Here is an 18,881-nt window from a genome sequence, read left to right as displayed (position 1 = left end):
CGATTCGTCAATCGAGTGGCGAGTGGGTACCTCTGATAAGGAAGCTGTTTTTGATTGGGTGTCATGCTTGATAAAAGCGAGAGTCAATAATGTTCAACACCATGTTAGTCATGCCCACAAAACGATTGTGGAATTGCAACATTCCTAATGGATACCTAGCTAGGTATTCGATCACAGACGCAGGCAAATGTACTTAACCATGAGTGGTTACAATAGATTTTTGACAACTGTGTTTGACTACGATGGATTGTCTTCTATGGATTTGAATGCGAACAGTCATGTGTCTGCACCTTGATCCTCCAGGCTACCTAACTACCCTATGGTTCCGCGAATCACTAGAAGAACCACGGTTTTGTCAACCACGAGTACACGGATTCACGAGTCGAATCACACAGAATTGAAGACTGGTTAACTTACACACGAGCCCTTTCAATGTACAAACTGCTTGCCCGCGAAGACACGCTGCAGCAGCATCAATTCGACTTTTGATGCGTGAGAAAGCCATGTTAGGGATGTCACGTGACCAGAAGATCGTGGGTCAGTGGGCCATTCGCGCCCGTGAGCCCATTCAGACTGAAAACACCATCTTCTTCCCTCTCACTTTCAATAACACCCTCCCCATTGGCCCAGCCTCTTGGTCTCCGTACGAACTTTCCTGGCACGGCACAGGCGCTTAGAGACAGGAGCCAAGGATTCATAAATGGGAAAATAATCCCAATTTGGATCTAAATTGTTCTTCTATGAACTACTTCAGCTCGCGAACGCGTCAATTACGCTCCGCGGCTGCTTGTACTGCCCTATGGGCTTGTACTCGATCCGTTCAAACCCCATGGACCCAGGTCCTCCCAACTCCATCCCTCGCTTTGAGTCAGTCCATCTGGGTGATGCTGCCATGGCAAGAATTATGACGCGTAGCCCGTACTTATACTCGGGCGTACCCAGGCCAACGCCCGTCTCCGAGTCAATGACAGCTATCAGGTCTGGCACCGCTGCGAGAATGGACGAGCTACCGTCCGCCAAAACGGCCTCAACATAGGCATTTTCGTTCTTGAAGGGAACTTTGATGACAGCCTTGGTGCCGTCACTCAGCGCTCCGTCGACTTCAAGCACGCCGTATGTGTGACCGGTCTTGAGAACGCGCTCGACGCTGGTAATTTTACCCTCTGCTAGAACGCACGCGCTCGCTGGCCCACCCACCGCGTCAATGATGGACCGCATCTTGTCCTCGATGCTCTTCTGCGTAGCCACGGCATAGCCAATCCACCATGCCAGCGACACCGTATTGGACACAGCCTGTTCCTGAACCAGTTTTGCCTTCTTTGGGGGACCAGCATTACCAGCACGGCATCCCATCACGACACACGCAGCGCGTAACGTCTTGTCGACCATCTTATCGGTGCGTGTCTCGGTCATGGTCACCACCGTCCCGTCGCCACTGGCGATGGTCGTTGGCACCAGCGCATCTCCCTTGGACGAGCCGTACACGTTGAATGTCAATTGCCACATCGTAGGATAAGCCCTGCCCATAAGGTCGGCGTCCAAGCATGGTACACCCTTCTGAGCCGAGACGCCGAGGTTGACAACACCATTGCCACCTCCAATCTCAGCTGCCAGAAATCCGGACACCTCTGGGCTGCCAGTGGCCCGGATCAGCTCTTCGTGCGCCTGCAGGCATTCGTTGTTCTCCAGTCGCTCCATGCTAACCTCGGGGCTGCCGATGCAGGCAGTCCAGCCCACAAGACTGTCTTCGGGAAGGTCTGACGAAGAGACAACTCGAACAGAGCCAGGAGCGCTCGCTAGGATCGACTTGGCCTTGAGGTACTCCTGATATGGATCACCACCGCCGCCGCATCCGAGGACTTTGCAGCCCGCGGCGATGAACTCCAGGTCAGTAGCTGAAATGATCCATTCCCGGCCCTTGATCGTTGGTCTGTAGGTTTGTACATCGACAGGTTCTTCGATCGCCACCTCCTTTCCATTTCGTGTCGTCGTCGTCTCGGTCGCATGCGTGCTCGTATCCAGATCTTCTTCAAAGTCGTCAATCGTCTCATTTGCTGCCGATGTCGCGACAACCACATCTAACTCGCCTATCGCTCGAGCAATGATGCGAGCTTTGCCGTCCGCGTACTGAATAGGGAGAATAGTGAACTCGGCCACGTCCACGGTCTCCTTCTTCGCGCCCTGGCTCATCGTCTTCTCAATGGCCAATGCCCGAACCTTCTCTTGGGCCTGCTTCACAGTCTGGTGGGTTGTATCAACGACTGTGTCGACAACGGCGGATACCCTCGAGATAGCAGCTCCAACAGCGTTGGCAACCTCGCCGCCCTCAACGGTGCGGATTGCCCGTACGCCATTCCACTCCTGCTTGGTGTCGACAATGAGCGCACCGCCTCCCACGATCAGTACATCAACTGCTCCCTTCTGGATCTTGGTTCTGTCGATGAGCTGTTCCAGACTCCGCTGCATTATGACCTGAGCCTTGTCTAGCAGCTCCTTGGGGACATCTGACAAGCGATCGATATCACCGCCGACGGCTTTGAATGGGTTCTTCTGGGGATTGGAGGCAACAGCGATGTCTGAGCTGGTAAGGTACTCTCCACCGAATATCTTAGCCTTGGTCAGAAGCTCGAGAGCGACGCTGTCAGGACCAACAGTAAGCTCCCCATTGCCCAAGTCTCGAACAATGCTGCCACCGCCAAGACCGATGCTCTCAACTGCAGGCAGTGCGAAATTGGTGCGCACGCCACCAACAAAACTGGTCACAGAGCTCATCATCGGCAGGCCATTAGCAAGAAGCAGCCCACTGTCTGAAGTTGTTCCTCCAATGTCGACAACAACAAGAGCATCCTCCCGGTTGGCCTTCCCATTGCCTTCACTTTCCATGGCTGCGCGCCACAGGAACTCTCCGCCACGGATGGAGTTGGTTGGGCCGGAGTTGAAAGTGCGAATGGGCAGCTCGATTGCGTCTGCTGCTTTCAAGACACTGCCATCATTTTGGGTAAGGTATAGAACACAAGGCTCGTTCTTGAAAATGTCTCGAATAGCGTTCTGGAAGCCCCGAATTGTCTGCTCAGCTAGAGGCCGTAGAGTTGCATTGAGAATTGCAGCGTTCTCTCGGGCGAGGAAGCCAAGCTGGGACACTTGGTGCGACATTGTGACACGAGGCTTTGGCTTTCCACCCCTCAGCTCTGCCATGCGTTTCATCAGAATCTCTGCTGCGCGCGACTCTTGTGTGTGATTCATCGGCGAATACATGCCCGAGATGACGATGTTTGTCTCGCCCGCCTTAACCAGCAGCTCCGCGACATGTTCGATCTCGGCTTCGTCGAGGGGGCTGATCTCCTCGCCGGATATTTGGTAGCCGCCATGGCAGAAGTAGGACGGGGCCTCGATCTTGTTTCGTAAATCGGCGGGGAAGTCGATGAATGGTGGCAGATCGCGGCCGAAGCCCTCGTTAGGTCCTCCGCATAGCCGCACCACGTTCACATGTTGTAGCGTCGCGGACCTCTGGACGACGGCATTGACGAAGTGTGTTGTGCCAATCACGACGCACCCAATGGAGGAGAGAGACACGCCGGAGGCATCTATGACGGTGCGGACGGCATTAGTGATACCAGTCGTGATGTCGGCAGTTGTAGGAGCCTTGTGTGAGGCAAGTATGGACACGGGGTCGAGAGACACAAGAACAGCATCGGTGTTTGTGCCTGCACATGTCTGTTAGTGGTCTGATTCACAGTCCCTGGACCCATTCCACATCTTACCTCCTACGTCGACACCTATTCGGTAGGTGGCCGTCTGCTCTTCAATTCGTGATGGTGACATCTTTGCGATCCAATCAAGCTTCGGAGCTCCAGTGACACGAAGTTCAATATGCCGCAAGCTTATGCCAATCGCCCAGGATACACAGCCTCCATTTATGTGCAAAGACGTGGCATCGTTGCACACGCGAAAGGAAGCAACATACTGTCTCTTTGCTCCAAATCCCACAAGCTAGGTAGGTAGTGCAAAGTCCCCGAGGCCATTCTGGTGAATCAGAGTACAATGCAACGAGACGCTCTTGTGAGTCCCCACTGACGCCGGCCAAGTGCGGTAGGCCGATCGTATCTTCCGGATTATGCACAGTAGGCCGATGGGGTCTCAATCACTGCGAGTTCGGGCAAAGTCCAACCTCCTCTATTACCCCGGATTCTTATCTGTCAACGAGCAATCAATTGCACCGCGAGGCGATCCGATTCGACATTTACGCCGCCATTGGCCCACCAGGTCCTCCTTTGCGAGCGGGCTCAGGCTCGACTCAGATAAGCGTTCCAGCGCATTGGCTCTTTGCGGGGTTGCAGCCATCGGCCTACTGTGCAGACATTGTTACCAGACGGGATAACTAACCAGTAGGCAACGAATCTTCTTGGTGTGTTGCGGTAGACCGGCATTGCGGGGTTAATCGCAGTTGGATATGCGGCATGGTCAGCACAACACATCGCCAATCATCAACTGCTCCAGAGCGACAGGCCGAGCCCACGTAGTACGACTTGTCGAGTGCAGCAGCCGGAGGCGCCCGACGGCAGTTGTATTTAGGACAATGGCGTGCAACTTTGGCCATCACTACATAGCAACGAGTCCAACGACGGAATAACAGCTCTTGACCCAAGTTAGTGTCAGACTCGGCGCCACTAAGCCATCGCCATCACTGTCAGCATCGTCTTTGACTGTTTTACATTTGCCCTTGAGGCTCTTTATTAACCACAAACTCTTTCATCCTCAACACCAGTCTTGTCAATGGGCTCCCTTCCTGATCAGACAATGGCTATCCCGGTCATCGACTTTGCGCCGCTGCTCAGCGACGACTCTCAACATGAGACGTACGCAAAGTCTGGCAAGGAGATATTCCACGCCTTCAAGCACGTTGGCTTTGCCTATATCAAGAACCATGCAGTTCCGCAAGAGATGGTAGACGAGGCGTTCGGATGGGTAAGCTGACACGCTGCACATCCTCACATGTTACAACAAGCTAACTGAGCAACCAGAGCAAGAAGTTCTTTGACCTGCCACAAGAAGAGAAGGATAAGGTCCCCCACCCGCCCGAAGGGTGGTATCATCGTGGGTACTCTGGAATTGGCCGTGAAAAGGTCACGCAGATGGTGTTCGATGAGGCTGGTATCGCACAGGAGCGCAAGAAACCCGACTTCAAAGAGTCTTACGAGATGGGAAATGAGGACAACACTGCGACTCTGCGCAACATCTGGCCGGCAGAAGAAGTGATCCCGGGCTTCCGCGAGTTCTTCATCAAGTTCTATGAGACGTGCTACGAGATGGAACTCAAGCTACTACGTGCCATCGCCGTAGGCATGGGCCTCGAGGACAACTTCTTCGTTGACTACCACAAGGAGAAGAACAACCAGATCCGGCTACTGCACTATCCGCCGGCTGTGGAGGAGCTCATGGCCACGGGCAAGCTGGATGGCATCGGAGCGCACACCGACTTCGGCACTCTGACGATGCTGTTCCAGGATGAAGTCGGTGGCCTCGAAGTAGAGGACATCCACAACAAAGGCACGTACATCCAGGCACCTTACATCCCCGGAACCATCGTGGTCAACATTGGTGATTTTCTGATGCGCTGGAGTAACGACGAGCTGCGGTCTACGATGCACCATGTGCGTGCGCCAGCGGCAGAGGAGCCCAAGGACAAGAGCCAGGTGCGCATGACGAAGGAGCGCTACTCGATCCCGTACTTTGTTTGCGCTGATGCTGAGCGTACGATCAACTGTGTGCCAGGATGTTGGGGGCCCGATCGGCCGAAGAAGTATGAGCCTGTCAACGCCATGGACTATATCAACATGCGGCTCAACTCGACGTACTAGGGGTGTAGCTGGTCCGAAGCTGGATATCACATGATTGGTGGTATGTATGTTAGTATGAGCAGGTAGCTGCTAGGCAGAAATACAGTCTCAGTTCCGAATCACAGATGAGCAATTCTAATGAGACTCACTTATCCCAATCATACTGCCATGGCCAACTGGTGTTACGGCGTTTTACGACATTAGTTTATGATACCAGCATACGCTGGTGGCTGTGATCTTTGTTATCATACCAAAGCCCTTTTTGGAGCAGTCATGATACACAACCAAAAACCTCCCCGCGTGTTGATATGATAGGCATCTTGTGATATTTTGGGATGGTGACTAGTTGCAGGCGGAATCTCATCTAGACCGAATCCTATAACCGTCTCACGACGCTGTTGCCGACACGAAGACAAGTCAATCAGTAATTCGAGAGTGTCTGGCCTAGACCCGCCCAACAACAGAGTTAACCGAAACTTTACTATCAACAACAAATGACATGAAACAAAGACTTGGTACCCGACTCTCGATCGGCTAACATGACGTTCATCAACGATGCCCAGTCAAGAGCCAAGCCAATGGCCGAGGGTGTCCTGTATTGGGCGTCGGCAGAGCAGGGAGTGGGCATTGGTAGCTGGGTGCCTAAACTGTAGCGGGGGTGCCCTGACCATCTCAACCATCTCGAGGCTTACAGGGTTCTAGGGCGGGCTGATACGCGAGTCGGGGGGCTCTCAGTTCGGCCCCACCATTCCTTCAGGGTAATCATTCCCGTTGGCTTGGGCGATATCGCCTCGATCGGCCAACTTCGATAAGGTAGGTTGGCCGATGGAAGGCCGCCTAGTTGGAAACGACCTTCACGTGCAGCCTCTCGCGAAACTGACTATTCAACAAGCTTTTGAGAATCATTGAGACAGCAGCTATCACCAAATGACACACTGACGCTGCAATGCTGATTTTGTTTGTGTTAGCCTAGTCGGCCTGTTCCGGTATAATCCGGTCCTCTCCTAGTAGAATGCGAAGTTGTATCTTATCAACTGTGTAATTTCGTGTGAATTACCGGATTTGCAGACCCTAGGACTTCGAACTCGACGCCAACAAGGAATCTCTGGATAATCCCAAGCAATGGCCAACAATGAGCTCATGAAGGCCGTCATCTTTGACGGCCCCTTCAAAGTATCCGTGCAGGATCGGCCACTGCCAAAATGTGAGTGCAAATGAAGCAAGGGCGAGCCCCATGTCCAGTTGACAGTCATTACATTTCTACCTGCTAACAATGTTCGCTGGGAAGTGCAAGACAGTCGCGATATCATCATCAAGGTTACAGCTACAGCACTGTGTGGCTCGTATGTACCATGCCCTCAATACCTTTTGGCATCGACTAGGTTCTGACATGTAGGATGCAGTGAACTTCATGTATATCGTGGCCATGAACCCTCCACTCCGGGGTTTATTATGGGTCACGAATTTACCGGCATTGTAACGCATACTGGTGAGGACGTCGAGACTGTTCAGATTGGCGATCAAGTTATTGTACCCTTCACGGCATCTTGGTAGGTGACATCACAACATCAAGTTTGTCCTCAGCTACTGAACTCGGGTACCTCACAGCATGAATTGCTTCTACTGCCGCCAAGGCTGGACATCTCGATGCGCATCATCCCTACCTTTTGGCAGCCCTCTCCTAGACGGCGGACAGGCGCAATACGTCCGTGTCCCCTACGCTGATGGAACCGTGCTCAAGTCACCCACTGGTGTCCCTCAAGAGACACTCGTTCTCATGGGCGACATCTTCCCAACTGGATTCTTCGGCGCCAAGAACGCATTCAAGATGCTGGATGGGATGGATCACTCAGACGCAACCGTGGTCGTTATTGGATGCGGTCCAGTTGGGCTCTGCGCGATTATTTCCGCACTCGAGTACAAGCCGAAACACCTTTTTGCTATCGATGGTGTAGAAAGCCGCTTGGAGCTGGCAAAGACGCTTGGCGCAGAGCCTTTGAACTATGTCAAGGACCATGATACTATGATGCAGAAGATCATGGATGTTTCGGAGGGAAGGGGGGCAGACGCGGTGATTGAGGTCGTTGGTCTGAGTAAGGCGCTGAGAACTGCATACGATATCATTCGCCCATGGGGTGTCATCAGCAGCATTGGTGTACACAACGCAGAGGTGAGAATTGAGAGAGGTGCCCCCTTTACACCCAAATCAGTGTGCTAACCATAACATAGATCCCATGGACAGGAACCGAGGCATATGAGTAAGTCCTTCTATCCGATTTATTGCCTTCAGCGCACAGTGGTTAATAATCCCGTAGCAAGAACCTCCGAATTCAGATGGGTCGGTGTCCTGTTCGTGCGGTCTTCAAAGAAGCTCTCGAGGTACTGACGTGCAATCACCAGAAGCTGAAGTAGATACACCCATGCCCATCCCCTGAAGGTTCCTTGTGCTGACCAGCCCTGCCCACAGTTTCATGTTTGAGAAAATCATGCCTCTTACGGAGGTCGTGGAGGCTTATGAGATTTTTGACAAGATGAAAGTCCAGAAGGTCATCTTTAATCCAAATGAATAATGTTCTGTTCGTGCTCGCAAATACGAGGACGCACTAGATACATGAAAAGTGTTCTGGGCTTGAATAGATCTTAGTCTTTAGTCTTTATAGGGCCAGTACATGAGCTGTACTTAACATGACCAATTGTCGGTGACAAATCTCTCTAAACTCCAGTGAGTGATCACCCATCAAGTTAATTAGAGAGCATTGTAGACAAATAAAGGTATCTTTGGAGGATAGGCAATAGTTTTTGACGACCCTGATGCAAATAAGGTGATCTTAGCAATGCGAGTTCAACCTCAACTCACCCATTGATCAGACCCTGATATCATCACATTAATACACAGAACCAACTTGGCCACTTTTTAGATTCAAAGACGGAAACTTTTGTTCCTATTTGCTCTATTATTTACAAGGTGGCTCTGCCTCGGCCACTACCCTACTCATCGTCACCGAAAAACACCTTAATGGGCATCCAGCTGTCCCCAACAACCTTGGAACGCGTCTTAATTCCAGTAAGCTCTGCAATCTCATCCTCGGACAGAACCCATCCGTCCAAGTCAAAGTTAGAAGCGATGCGCGTAGGTGTAACGCTCTTGGGAATGACACTGGTGCCGCGATGCAATCCCCATTTTAGGCTAAGAATAATGTTAGTACTAGACTCGCCTGAATTGTTCCCCTGTGGCCATCTTACAGGATCTGGGCAGGCGTCTTCCCCTTGGCCTCTGCGATCTTTGCCACTGTACTATTCTTGACAAGATCGGTGTGGCCGTTGATGGGCGAGGTCGAGTTACCACCCAGGCAGCTGTATGCAGTGCAGTGTATGCCCTTGGATTTGCAGTATTCCACAAGCTTAGGCCTGATTCATCATATTGATTAGCAAACAAGATTCTCAAAAGTGTGGTCGAAAAAGCCTCACGAAGGGTTGTAAGGGTGCAACTAAGGTTGACAGGTCAGTTAGATCATCTGGAGTCCCCATGTCATTCCCGGGGAGATGACTTACCTCAAGCTGGTTTACTGCGGGGACAACCTTGCACGACGGATCGCTGAGAAGTTTCTCGAGATGGCGTATCTGGAAGTTGGACACTCCAATGTTCTTCACCTTTCCAGTTTCAAGCAACTTCTGCATCTCTTGCCTGTGCCAGGTTAGCTGTGATCTCGTAGAACGCTTCAACCTCTTTACCATGTCTTCACGTAGTCCCAATCAGCGAGGTGTTTGGAACTGTCTGTTGGGTCCGTAGAGCAGGGGAAGTGCACCAGGAATAGGTCGACGTAGTCAAGCCCCAAGTCTTTCAGGGAGGATGCCAGGCCTTCGCTTGCACGATGATGCCAGTCATTGTCTAGCTTTGTTGTAACCCAAATTTCCTCTCTAGGAATGCTAGAGGCGCGAATGCCATCTCCAACTTCCTTTTCATTCTTGTAGTTGAAGGCGGTGTCAATATGTCGATACCCGTTCTGCAGGGCATACTTGACAGCATCCCGGGTCTGATCTTCGGCAGACTGCCAGGTACCCAGGCCAATGGCCGGAATGGAGGCACCGGTGTTCAGCTTGTAACTGAGGGAAGTTGCGTTCTTGGCATCCATCTTGATTCGTTTCGGCTGGTGTGCGTGGCGTTGTGTAGAGCTGGAAGTGAAAAGATATGGCGATAAAGGATGTCGAACCAGAACGAGTTATGAGGCCTGGGATGGATGTTTATCGATCTATGGTTGGCTTCAGATTTGCCGACGTTGTTTCCGATCTACAACCCTTGCCTAAGCTTGTGTGCTCAGCAGGGTCAGGGTTGAAGCGTCATCGCTAGTTATCAGCAGTAGTCCAGGGCACAATCTCCTATCAGCCTGGCGTCGGCCTAGATTGATCGGCCTACCACCCGCGCTAAGGATTCGGCCCACCTGATGGTGTTACCGCTTCTGACCCTTGGAGCTGTATCACAACTTAGCCGTCCTTCACATTTAGTCATGAGAAAGCAAGACAAATAAGAATGCAGATGATTGATCGATCCCCAGAATAAGCACAGAAGCAAAACGCACGCACTGCTCGCAGTTTCATGCATGCACTGTGGGGTGACCTTGACTCCAACCAAGAAAACACAAAGTCCAAATTCCAAACACGTTCGTCCATAGGTAGCCGACATGGCTATTGACTGGGAAAAGTACAAGCGCAAGCTTGAGTGGTAAGATCCCTATTAGCGAAACTCGATAGTTCTGTAGTTTGGCTAACTTGAACCTCGCAGCCCCAAGGACGATGAGGCAAACTACGATAATACACAGTGGTGTAATCGGGATTTGATCCCCATCCCGCCTGAGCGTCAGACCTATGGGCAGTGGTCCTATGTCGGTATGTTGAGGTCTCTCCTGTCAAGAACTTCCTCGACTGGACTGACAACCCTCCAGGCTACTGGACCGTCTCTGGCTCTTGTGTGTCCGCCTGGACGACAGGTAGTACGCTGCTGGAGTTTGGCCTAAGCCCACAGCAGGCCATCGGCTGCGTGGTATGTAATTCTCTGAGCCAACAATGTTGTTTCGTGGAGCTCAAGTGAAAAGTTTCCCTAACAAGAAATCCAGATCCTCGGTGCAGTGTTGACTGGACTTTTGGCGGTCGCCTGTGGCTGGATGGGAGCTCATCATCATATTGGCTTCACTGTATCCAGCCGCTTCAGCTGGGGCATGAGAGGATCGTATTGTGAGTCTTTGACCCGAGCACATGTGACCATCTCAACAGGCGCTATTCATGCTAACATGTTGCAATCAACAGTTCCTGTCATTCTGAGAGTGTTCGTGTCATGCATTTGGTTCGGAATCCAAGCTTTCTGGGGCGGACAAGCTACGAGAGTCTTGATTGGTGCCATCATCCCAGGTGAATTACCTCCTCAAGTATCAGAAGACAAGGATGCCTGCTAACATGTTATTCCTAAAGCTTTCGCCAACATGAAGAATTATTTTGCCGAGAGTTCACATCTGGAGACTAAGGACTTCATTGGTCTCATCATCTGGATGTTTGTCTTTGTTCCATTCGTCCTCGTCAAACCAGAGAAACTGCAGATTCCATTCGTCATCTGCTTCGTTTTGTTTTGCGGTACTTGCACTGGTCTGCTTATTTGGTAAGAATCAATAAATTGCAGCTCGCCTGTACATAACCACATGCTTACCCTGCCCACAGGGCTGTGTCCCAGGCTGGGGGCTCTGGCAGCATGTTCCACCAACCCGGCACCGCACCAAATGTTGGCTGGGCGTTCCTCTTCGGTATAACCTCAATCCTTGGGGCCTGGGGTGCTGGAACTCTTGGGCAGTCTGACTGGACTCGATACGCCAGGACGCCGAATGCTCCTATCCTCTCCCAACTTGTTGCGTCCCCTCTGACTATCACGGTGACGGCAATCATTGGAATTGTTGTCACGAGTGCTGCCCGTGAGGTCATGGGCGGGGACATCGTCTGGAGCCCCATCATGCTCCTGGGTGAGATCCAGAACTACTATAACAACAGCTCTGGCGTTAGAGCCGCCGTTTTCTTCGCCAGCCTTGGCCTTGTCGCCTCACAGCTTTCTATCTCGGTCGTGCTCAACTCCGTCTCTTGTGGAATGGACATGGCTGGTCTCTGGCCTAAGTATATTAATATTAGACGAGGTGGATATATCATGGCCGTCATTGGCATCGCTGTTCAGTGAGTTACATTGGAACTTTGAGAGGGAGGACGTCTCAGCTGACAACTTTCGGCAGACCCTGGCAACTTTTGACCACTGGTACAAAGTTCCTTCAGGTGCTAAGTGGTTTCGGTATCTTTATGGCTCCAGCGACAGGCATTATGCTAGCCGATTATCTCGTTGTTCGGCGCCAAAAGCTCAAGCTGAATGATCTTTATATCGGAGACGCTTCATCCATTTACTGGTATCAAGGTGGATTGAACTGGCGTGCCCCAGTGGTTTTCATCATGGCGATGTGGCCCTTCATTCGTCAGTTCCGCATGCCACACTGAATTGTATCATCCAGATACTAACAAGACAATAGCTGGATTGGTGGGTACCGTCAATGCATATGATGGGTCACAGTACCAGAGTTGGATCCGTCTGTATAACCTCACATTCTTGGTCGGCGTTTTCTGGAGTTTTGCAATGTTCTGGGGTCTTAACATTATCTTCCCTGTAAAGGGCCTTGGTGAGGAGACACCCTTCGAAGGCGGTGACATTGTCTTGGGAGTTGAAACTCCTGATGGTGTCAGCGAGGATGGAAAGGTAAAGGTTGAAGTCTAGGCATCTACCAGGACTCAGGGACCGCCCTTTGACATCCATGATGAGTAGCTCAATTGTTACTCTGGGGTTGAGTCTCTTTCTTCTTCTTATCTTGCCTTCGTCCTGCTCACTAGCTCGGCCAATCTTCTCAAGAGAATTGAAGCTTTGGTACATGTTTATTGCTTTGATTAGCTTGAGATAGGTTTCTATGTTAAGTCCAGGTATTCATCCTGCTTGAATTCCATTTTCACAATCTTAGGTGCTACTTCAGGTTTCCTGGGACACTCTTTGCTATGGGGAAGACAGGCCGCTCATTATACGGTTTAAGGACCCGAGCAAGCCGAAGGGTATCAATGCAGCAATGTCAACATGGTAACGCGTCAAATGGCACTCTCGAGATCAGTAATGTAAGGCCAAACATCAAGCCTTTGAACTGGTCATTGCTCTACTTTTCACACTCAAATACAATGCCGTTCGCCCTCCTCATATCTTCCATGGCCGTAAGAACATTGACGGTTAGCTGCCTCAGATGACTCTCGGCCTCTTTATCCCCCTCTTGAATAATCCGCCCAATCTCCTTGGCCTCCCAGGTTAAGTTCAAGAAGCCAGTATACTCGGGGTTCGTGTCACCGAGCTGTTCAGCCTCCTTTGATCCGCGGGGAACAAATTCCACTGTGTTGATATCTGTCACACCAGTTCCGCCGTTGATCCTAATGGTGCCCTTCTCGCAGTAGATCTCGGTAGGGGCAGTCGACGTGTACACCTTGCTGGTGTGAGCGTGCACCGTAAAGTCGCGTTCGTGCTGCGAAGACTGAGATGAATATTGGAAGATGATGTGACCGCCGCCATCAACACCAGTACGGATGATAGCAGGGTAGTATGCCTGGCTTGCAGGCTTTCCGAAGAGAGCCAGAGCAAACATGACGACGTAACACCCCATGTCCCAGAGGCAACCTCCGCTAAACTTGGGTGAAAGAACGTTTGGCTCCTCGCCCTCCAACACCTTGGCGTACCGTGACGAGTATACGGCCATGTTCAGACTGGCACCGTAGACTGGTCCGAACTTCTCGGTTCGGGTCTTTTCATTGTTGAGTAGGCTTTGCAGCTTCTGGAAATTGGGTTCTTGGATGTGTCGATAAGCCTCCAGAATGAACAACCCCTTGGAGTCGGCGAGTTGGTAAAGGGCCTCAAGCTCTTTGACGTTGGAGGCAAAGGGTTTCTCCATGATGACATGCTTCCCAGCACCAAGTGCCTTCAAACCTTGCTCATGATGGAGTGAGTTTGGAGAAGCAATATATACAACATCGATGTTCGAATCGGAGAGCATTGTATCCAAGTTATCGTACAATTTGATGGCGGCAACATCTTTGATGGAGGGGGTCTCTGAGACGAACTTGTTGGCGGTATCCAGGCTTCGCGAGTACACTGCCTTCAACTGGAACTTCTTGCTCTCATGGGATGACTGTACAAACGAATTTGTGATCCAGTTTGTACCTATGATTGCGAGACCTAGAGGGGCTGACATGTTGTCTGATGTTGATGCTGTATCTGGGTGGTGTGATGATTCTGTGTTGAGATAATTTGTTGAAGTGCGGAGGTTCACAACTGGTCGAATCTGACTTCGTGGTTGGCTCTTGCATGATACTGTCACATGACTTTCGGTGAAGACTTGGTCACCAGATGAGGAAAAAAGTTAACCCCCTCAGTGCTTGACATGAAAGTTCTGTGGACCCTGCTCTGGTGCTGGTGGCTCTAGGGGCAAATGAACCGAAACATAGGGCGCAGGCCATTAGTTCGAGCATGCGTAATACCCTAAATGATGGCCGTGGCGCTTTAGCTCAGGAATGATACTGCTGGCGTAAACAAACGCTCGAGCTGAGTTGACTGCCTTTGTGTTGGTATGTGGTTTTGCGCAGCTACTGCTGCTGGGATGATGACCCCCGTACTCGGAGCTTTATCTCTGTTGGCTATAGCCAACTTAGCCAGTCCATCTTGGTATTCGATGTTTTTAGGGCGGAAGGGATCGCCCATAATGCTGGCAGATGGTCTGGACGTGAGCCTTCGCGGCTAAATTGGAATATCTGCCCACTGGATGCAACCATCCCCGCATTACACCCTTGACCTCAATCCGAGTTTCCTTGAAGCATATCGCAAAGGAATATTTTATATCTTGCCTGACCTATGGGGTACTCCTTTCTTCCATTTCCCAAGAGAGTTACCTGGAGTCGAATGACCCGGCAATGCTGACACATTTTCTTCCCACAACAACACACTCGCCATCACCCTTCGGAGTAAAGAGGATGGAGTAACGAGTGAAGCCAAGAATCCATCTCTTTTGTGACCCTTTTCGTCGTTCCACTCTGGTTACCCCTCTACCCCGGTTTCAGGTCTTCTGCCACGAGAGTGACTCCACACGGAAGCTATTTATCCAGACACCCGTCGGCATTCATGTGGATCGTCCCGAAACCTGGAAGGGTCGCAATTCTCAACATGATGATCAACACGCCAGAATCGTGATAGGCCAATGGCTTTGTGGCCAGAGTAGTATCAAGGTTGGGGCTTTTATGGTTAAATGTGAACATGTCGAGAGGGGTTGGATACCACGTCGCACGGCAATTTTGATCTTGGCCTGGAACCTTGTGATCAGGCCTAAATGGCCCATTACATGGTCTCATCTCATTCCATCACTCTATTGCGGTTGACATGCAACCAGTTCCACTACAAATACTGTTGATGGACCCAAAAGAGGGTCAGGGACCTGGAACCCTAACTCACCGCAACACTGGGCTGCTGGGCTGCTGGCCTTATTGCATGTTCGTCATGAAGATACTCCCATTCTGGCTGATCGGCCTCTTCGGCTTGACGGCGAATGTCGTTGCTTTGGGACAAGAGCCGATCATATCCTTCACCAACTCAGACGATTCCTTCCAGATCTTTGGAGGGAGCATCACGACAGGTCAGATTAGGGTATCTAAAGATGATTATTGGGGCGTGATTCGAGCCGCGGGAGACCTCGCCGTGGATTTTGGCCGCGTCACTGGAACCAATTTTACTCTCAGTAACGGCGACACTGGCGCTTCTCCGGCAAAGTACACCTTTGAGCCAGTGGATGTCAAAAACAACACCTACGTGAGTCCCGACAAACCGGTTGGAGATGCTCAGCTAATGGACAGAACCAGTATCGGACGCTTGATGAGGAATCATTCTCAGGCCCAAAGTATTATGATCCTGATCCCGCCAACACAGTTATCATCGTCGGAACCATTGGCCACTCAGAGGCTATAGACAAGCTCATTGAGGACGGGAAAGTTGACGTCAGCAAGATTGAAGGAAAATGGGAAGCGTTTGTCAGCCAGCTGATTGAGGATCCCATGAACGGCACAGCCGAGCACTTGTTGTCGCCGGCAACGGCACAGCACGAGCACTTGTTGTCGCCGGCAGTGATCCAAGAGGCACCATCTACGGCATATACGACATTAGTGAGCAAATCGGCGTCAGTCCATGGTACTGGTGGGCTGATGTCCCAATCCGTCGACGAGACGACATCTACGCTCTGCCAGGGCCAAAAGTCCAGGGCTCGCCTTCAGTCAAGTACCGCGGCATCTTTTTGAATGATGAACAGCCAGGACTATCCAGCTGGGTTGGGTGAGTGAAAAGACCACATTGGCCTTGTTCGACACTGACGGTCATGATAGCTCGCAATGGGAGGCGACTTGGAATGATGCCGCTCCGTACAATCACCGCTTCTACGCCCTCGTCTCGGAGCTCCTGCTCAGACTTCGGGCGAACTACATCTGGCCGACTCTCTGGGGAAGTATGGTCTACGTCGACGATCCACTGAACCAGCCCACCTTTGACGCCTACGAGATTGTCCTCGGCGGTTCTCACACGGAACCACTGATGCGAGCTCAGAATGAGTTTCGAACCTTTTATAAGGGCGAGTGGCAGTACAATACCAACAACAAGACTATTGATGAGTACTTCCGCTACGGTGTTGAGCGAGCCAAACCGTATGCCCGGAATAGCTTGTTCACCATGGCTATGCGAGGAACAGGCGATACTGCCATCGAAGGGAACCTGGGAATTGAAGCCATCGTCAAGATGCTAGAGACTCTTGTGGATAACCAACGTACTATCATTGAGGAGGGATTAGGCATTGACAACGTGTCGGATGTACCCTCCCTTTGGTGTCTGTACAAGGAGGTCCAATCCTATCAAGAACGTGGCCTCGTCGTACCAGAAGACATCACTCTTCTCTGGGCAGACGACAACTGGGGCAATATTCGTCGGCTTCCTCTCAAGAACGAGACTGACCGAGCTGGTGGTGCTGGAGTTTACTACCACTTTGATTACGTCGGAGATCCGAGGAACTACAAGTGGATCAACACCATTCAGCTCGAGAAGACAGCCGAGCAGATGCTTCTTGCCTACCACCGCAATGCAAGGCGGATATGGATCGTCAACGTTGGTGATCTCAAGCCAAAGGAACTTCCCATCAGCCATTTTCTCGATCTTGCCTACGACACTGAACGCTGGGGCATCGACGGGACGAGCCAGTGGATCCGCGCTTGGGCTGAGAGAGAGTTCGGTGAAGAACATGCTGACGACATTACGGACATCGTGACTCGATACGGAATGTATGCTGCCCGCCGCAAGTTTGAACTTGTCGAACCACACGTCTATTCAGTTATCAATTATCTCGAAGCTGAATCTGTTCTGGAGCAGTGGGCCACACTCAAGATGGACACACAAGCTATCTACGATGCACTAGGCGAGGAGTACAAGGCTGCCTTCTTTGAGATGTTGCTTCATCCCGTTCTTGGAGGCGAGATTGTCCACAAGATCCAGATCAATGGAGCAAGAAACCAGCTTTACGCAGGGCAGAAACGCAACTCTGCCAATGATGTGATCTGGGAGAGCGTGGACCTCATGTATGATGATTCAAATCTCACACAGAGATGGGACGAAGTACTTGATGGGAAATGGGCACACATGCTCGACCGTTAGTCTTTGATCCCTTGTTCATAGAAGACAAATTAACCTGTCGCAGAAACTCACCTTGGATACGATGGCTACTGGCAACAGCCGATGAGAAACACCCTTCCGGATCTACGATTTGTCCAAGATGTATTTCCTTCCCTCGGTGGGCAGTACGGCATTGGGGTTGAAGGGTCCAATGCCACGATCCAGGGCGACAGCAGATGGCACCCTCTGTCGACCAACAGTTTACCACTTCCACCCTTGGAGCCCTTTGGTGCTAAATTCCGTTACATCGACGTATTCCACCGGGGCAATAAACCTTGCAACTGGTTTGCTTCTACAAAGGAGACATATGTCCAACTATCGGAGCCCAACGGAACTGTTGGTGGTGACAACGACACTGATACTCGTATCTACGTCACAGTCGACTGGGACAATGCCCCGAGTGCCCCAAGCACCACCGAGGTATTTATCAATTTCACCAGTAACTGCCGTGGCTTCGAGAAGTATGCTGGACAAGAACCGCGTGTTGTCGCAACGATCATCAACCGGGAAGTTCCTGGTAACTTTTCGGGGGGTTTCGTCGAGTCAGACGGGCACGTTTCCATCGAAGCGCAAAACCATCAAGACATTTTCTACGGCGATGACAGTGAAAATTCTCTCAAGTATCACACCCTGAAGAACTACGGCCGTACATCTGCCGGCGTGGGTCTCTTCCCCTCGATACGGAAAAACTTGATATCGGTCAAGGCCCTGCCCTGACGTACGACATGTACCTCTTCAGCAACCATTCTCAGACCAATGTGACAATTTTCATGTCTCCGGCAGCCAATTACCTCGGCGACAACAATCCTCTCGAGTACGCCATCGTTCTTTGGCCTTCTGGTCAGAAGCAGCCTGAGCCTACAGTCGTCCAACCCATTGGGCCCAACATTGGTGGCAACATGCCCGATGGATGGGGATATGCTGTGGCAAATGCCGTTTGGGGGCTGCATGGGAACTACACAACAACTTCATTTGATGTTCCTCAGGAGGGGGCATACAGTCTTCGTATCTGGGCGCTGCTCCCCAACATTGTCATTCAGAAGATTGTGGTTGATCTTGGGGGTGTAAGAGAATCGTACTTGGGTCCGCCGGAGAGCTTTTTGACCACACGGGATGAGAGGGGCAAGTATAACGGAACTTCATTTTCAAGCACACCAAGAGCAGACGAGGGGAGAAATAGCAGGGCTTAGGGAGTGTCACTTCAAATGACCACATCACGCCCCCGCCGAATGAGTACTACATTGTCG

General features: G+C 51.3%; 7 protein-coding genes across 7 annotated transcripts; 4 read left to right on the top strand and 3 right to left on the bottom strand.

Annotated features, from left to right (window-relative positions):
- Nucleotides 1-750: 750 nt before the first annotated feature.
- Nucleotides 751-3,822, bottom strand: MRS44_003742 (uncharacterized protein; the record flags this gene model as incomplete). Its single annotated transcript, XM_046275442.2, has 2 exons — nt 751-3,704; nt 3,762-3,822. The coding sequence occupies 2 exons, from the start codon at nt 3,820-3,822 to the stop codon at nt 751-753; spliced, it is 3,015 nt and encodes a 1,004-aa protein (XP_046137862.1).
- A 951-nt stretch (nt 3,823-4,773) lies between these two features.
- On the top strand, nt 4,774-5,858 carry MRS44_003741 (uncharacterized protein; the record flags this gene model as incomplete). The annotated part of the gene is made up of 2 exons (XM_046275441.2): nt 4,774-4,965; nt 5,022-5,858. 2 exons carry the CDS (start codon nt 4,774-4,776, stop codon nt 5,856-5,858), a joined length of 1,029 nt encoding a protein of 342 aa, XP_046137861.1.
- Nucleotides 5,859-6,959: 1,101 nt separating this feature from the next.
- Nucleotides 6,960-8,249, top strand: MRS44_003740 (uncharacterized protein; the record flags this gene model as incomplete). The annotated part of the gene is made up of 6 exons (XM_065623315.1): nt 6,960-7,010; nt 7,062-7,180; nt 7,241-7,387; nt 7,446-8,007; nt 8,067-8,095; nt 8,153-8,249. 6 exons carry the CDS (start codon nt 6,960-6,962, stop codon nt 8,247-8,249), a joined length of 1,005 nt encoding a protein of 334 aa, XP_065479387.1.
- Nucleotides 8,250-8,825: 576 nt separating this feature from the next.
- MRS44_003739 (uncharacterized protein) lies at nt 8,826-9,970 on the bottom strand (the record flags this gene model as incomplete). The annotated part of the gene is made up of 5 exons (XM_065623314.1): nt 8,826-9,024; nt 9,081-9,191; nt 9,306-9,325; nt 9,390-9,522; nt 9,570-9,970. The coding sequence occupies 5 exons, from the start codon at nt 9,968-9,970 to the stop codon at nt 8,826-8,828; spliced, it is 864 nt and encodes a 287-aa protein (XP_065479386.1).
- A 546-nt stretch (nt 9,971-10,516) lies between these two features.
- Nucleotides 10,517-12,630, top strand: MRS44_003738 (uncharacterized protein; the record flags this gene model as incomplete). The annotated part of the gene is made up of 9 exons (XM_065623313.1): nt 10,517-10,557; nt 10,618-10,721; nt 10,778-10,875; nt 10,949-11,066; nt 11,106-11,240; nt 11,301-11,484; nt 11,544-12,044; nt 12,101-12,333; nt 12,389-12,630. The coding sequence occupies 9 exons, from the start codon at nt 10,517-10,519 to the stop codon at nt 12,628-12,630; spliced, it is 1,656 nt and encodes a 551-aa protein (XP_065479385.1).
- A 424-nt stretch (nt 12,631-13,054) lies between these two features.
- Nucleotides 13,055-14,134, bottom strand: MRS44_003737 (uncharacterized protein; the record flags this gene model as incomplete). Its single annotated transcript, XM_046268531.2, has 1 exon — nt 13,055-14,134. The coding sequence occupies one exon, from the start codon at nt 14,132-14,134 to the stop codon at nt 13,055-13,057; it is 1,080 nt and encodes a 359-aa protein (XP_046137857.1).
- Nucleotides 14,135-15,429: 1,295 nt separating this feature from the next.
- On the top strand, nt 15,430-18,824 carry MRS44_003736 (uncharacterized protein; the record flags this gene model as incomplete). The annotated part of the gene is made up of 6 exons (XM_065623312.1): nt 15,430-15,738; nt 15,789-15,952; nt 15,994-16,254; nt 16,305-17,611; nt 17,660-18,280; nt 18,340-18,824. 6 exons carry the CDS (start codon nt 15,430-15,432, stop codon nt 18,822-18,824), a joined length of 3,147 nt encoding a protein of 1,048 aa, XP_065479384.1.
- Between the last annotated feature and the right edge of the window lie 57 nt (nt 18,825-18,881).

This window comes from Fusarium solani, assembly GCF_023522795.1.
Source record: "Fusarium solani strain SB1 chromosome Unknown bctg00000001, whole genome shotgun sequence".
NCBI classification, from domain to species: Eukaryota; Fungi; Ascomycota; class Sordariomycetes; order Hypocreales; family Nectriaceae; genus Fusarium; species Fusarium solani.
The sequence above is the reverse complement of the archived record's forward strand: the minus strand, read 5'-3'. Positions and strand labels throughout refer to the sequence as shown.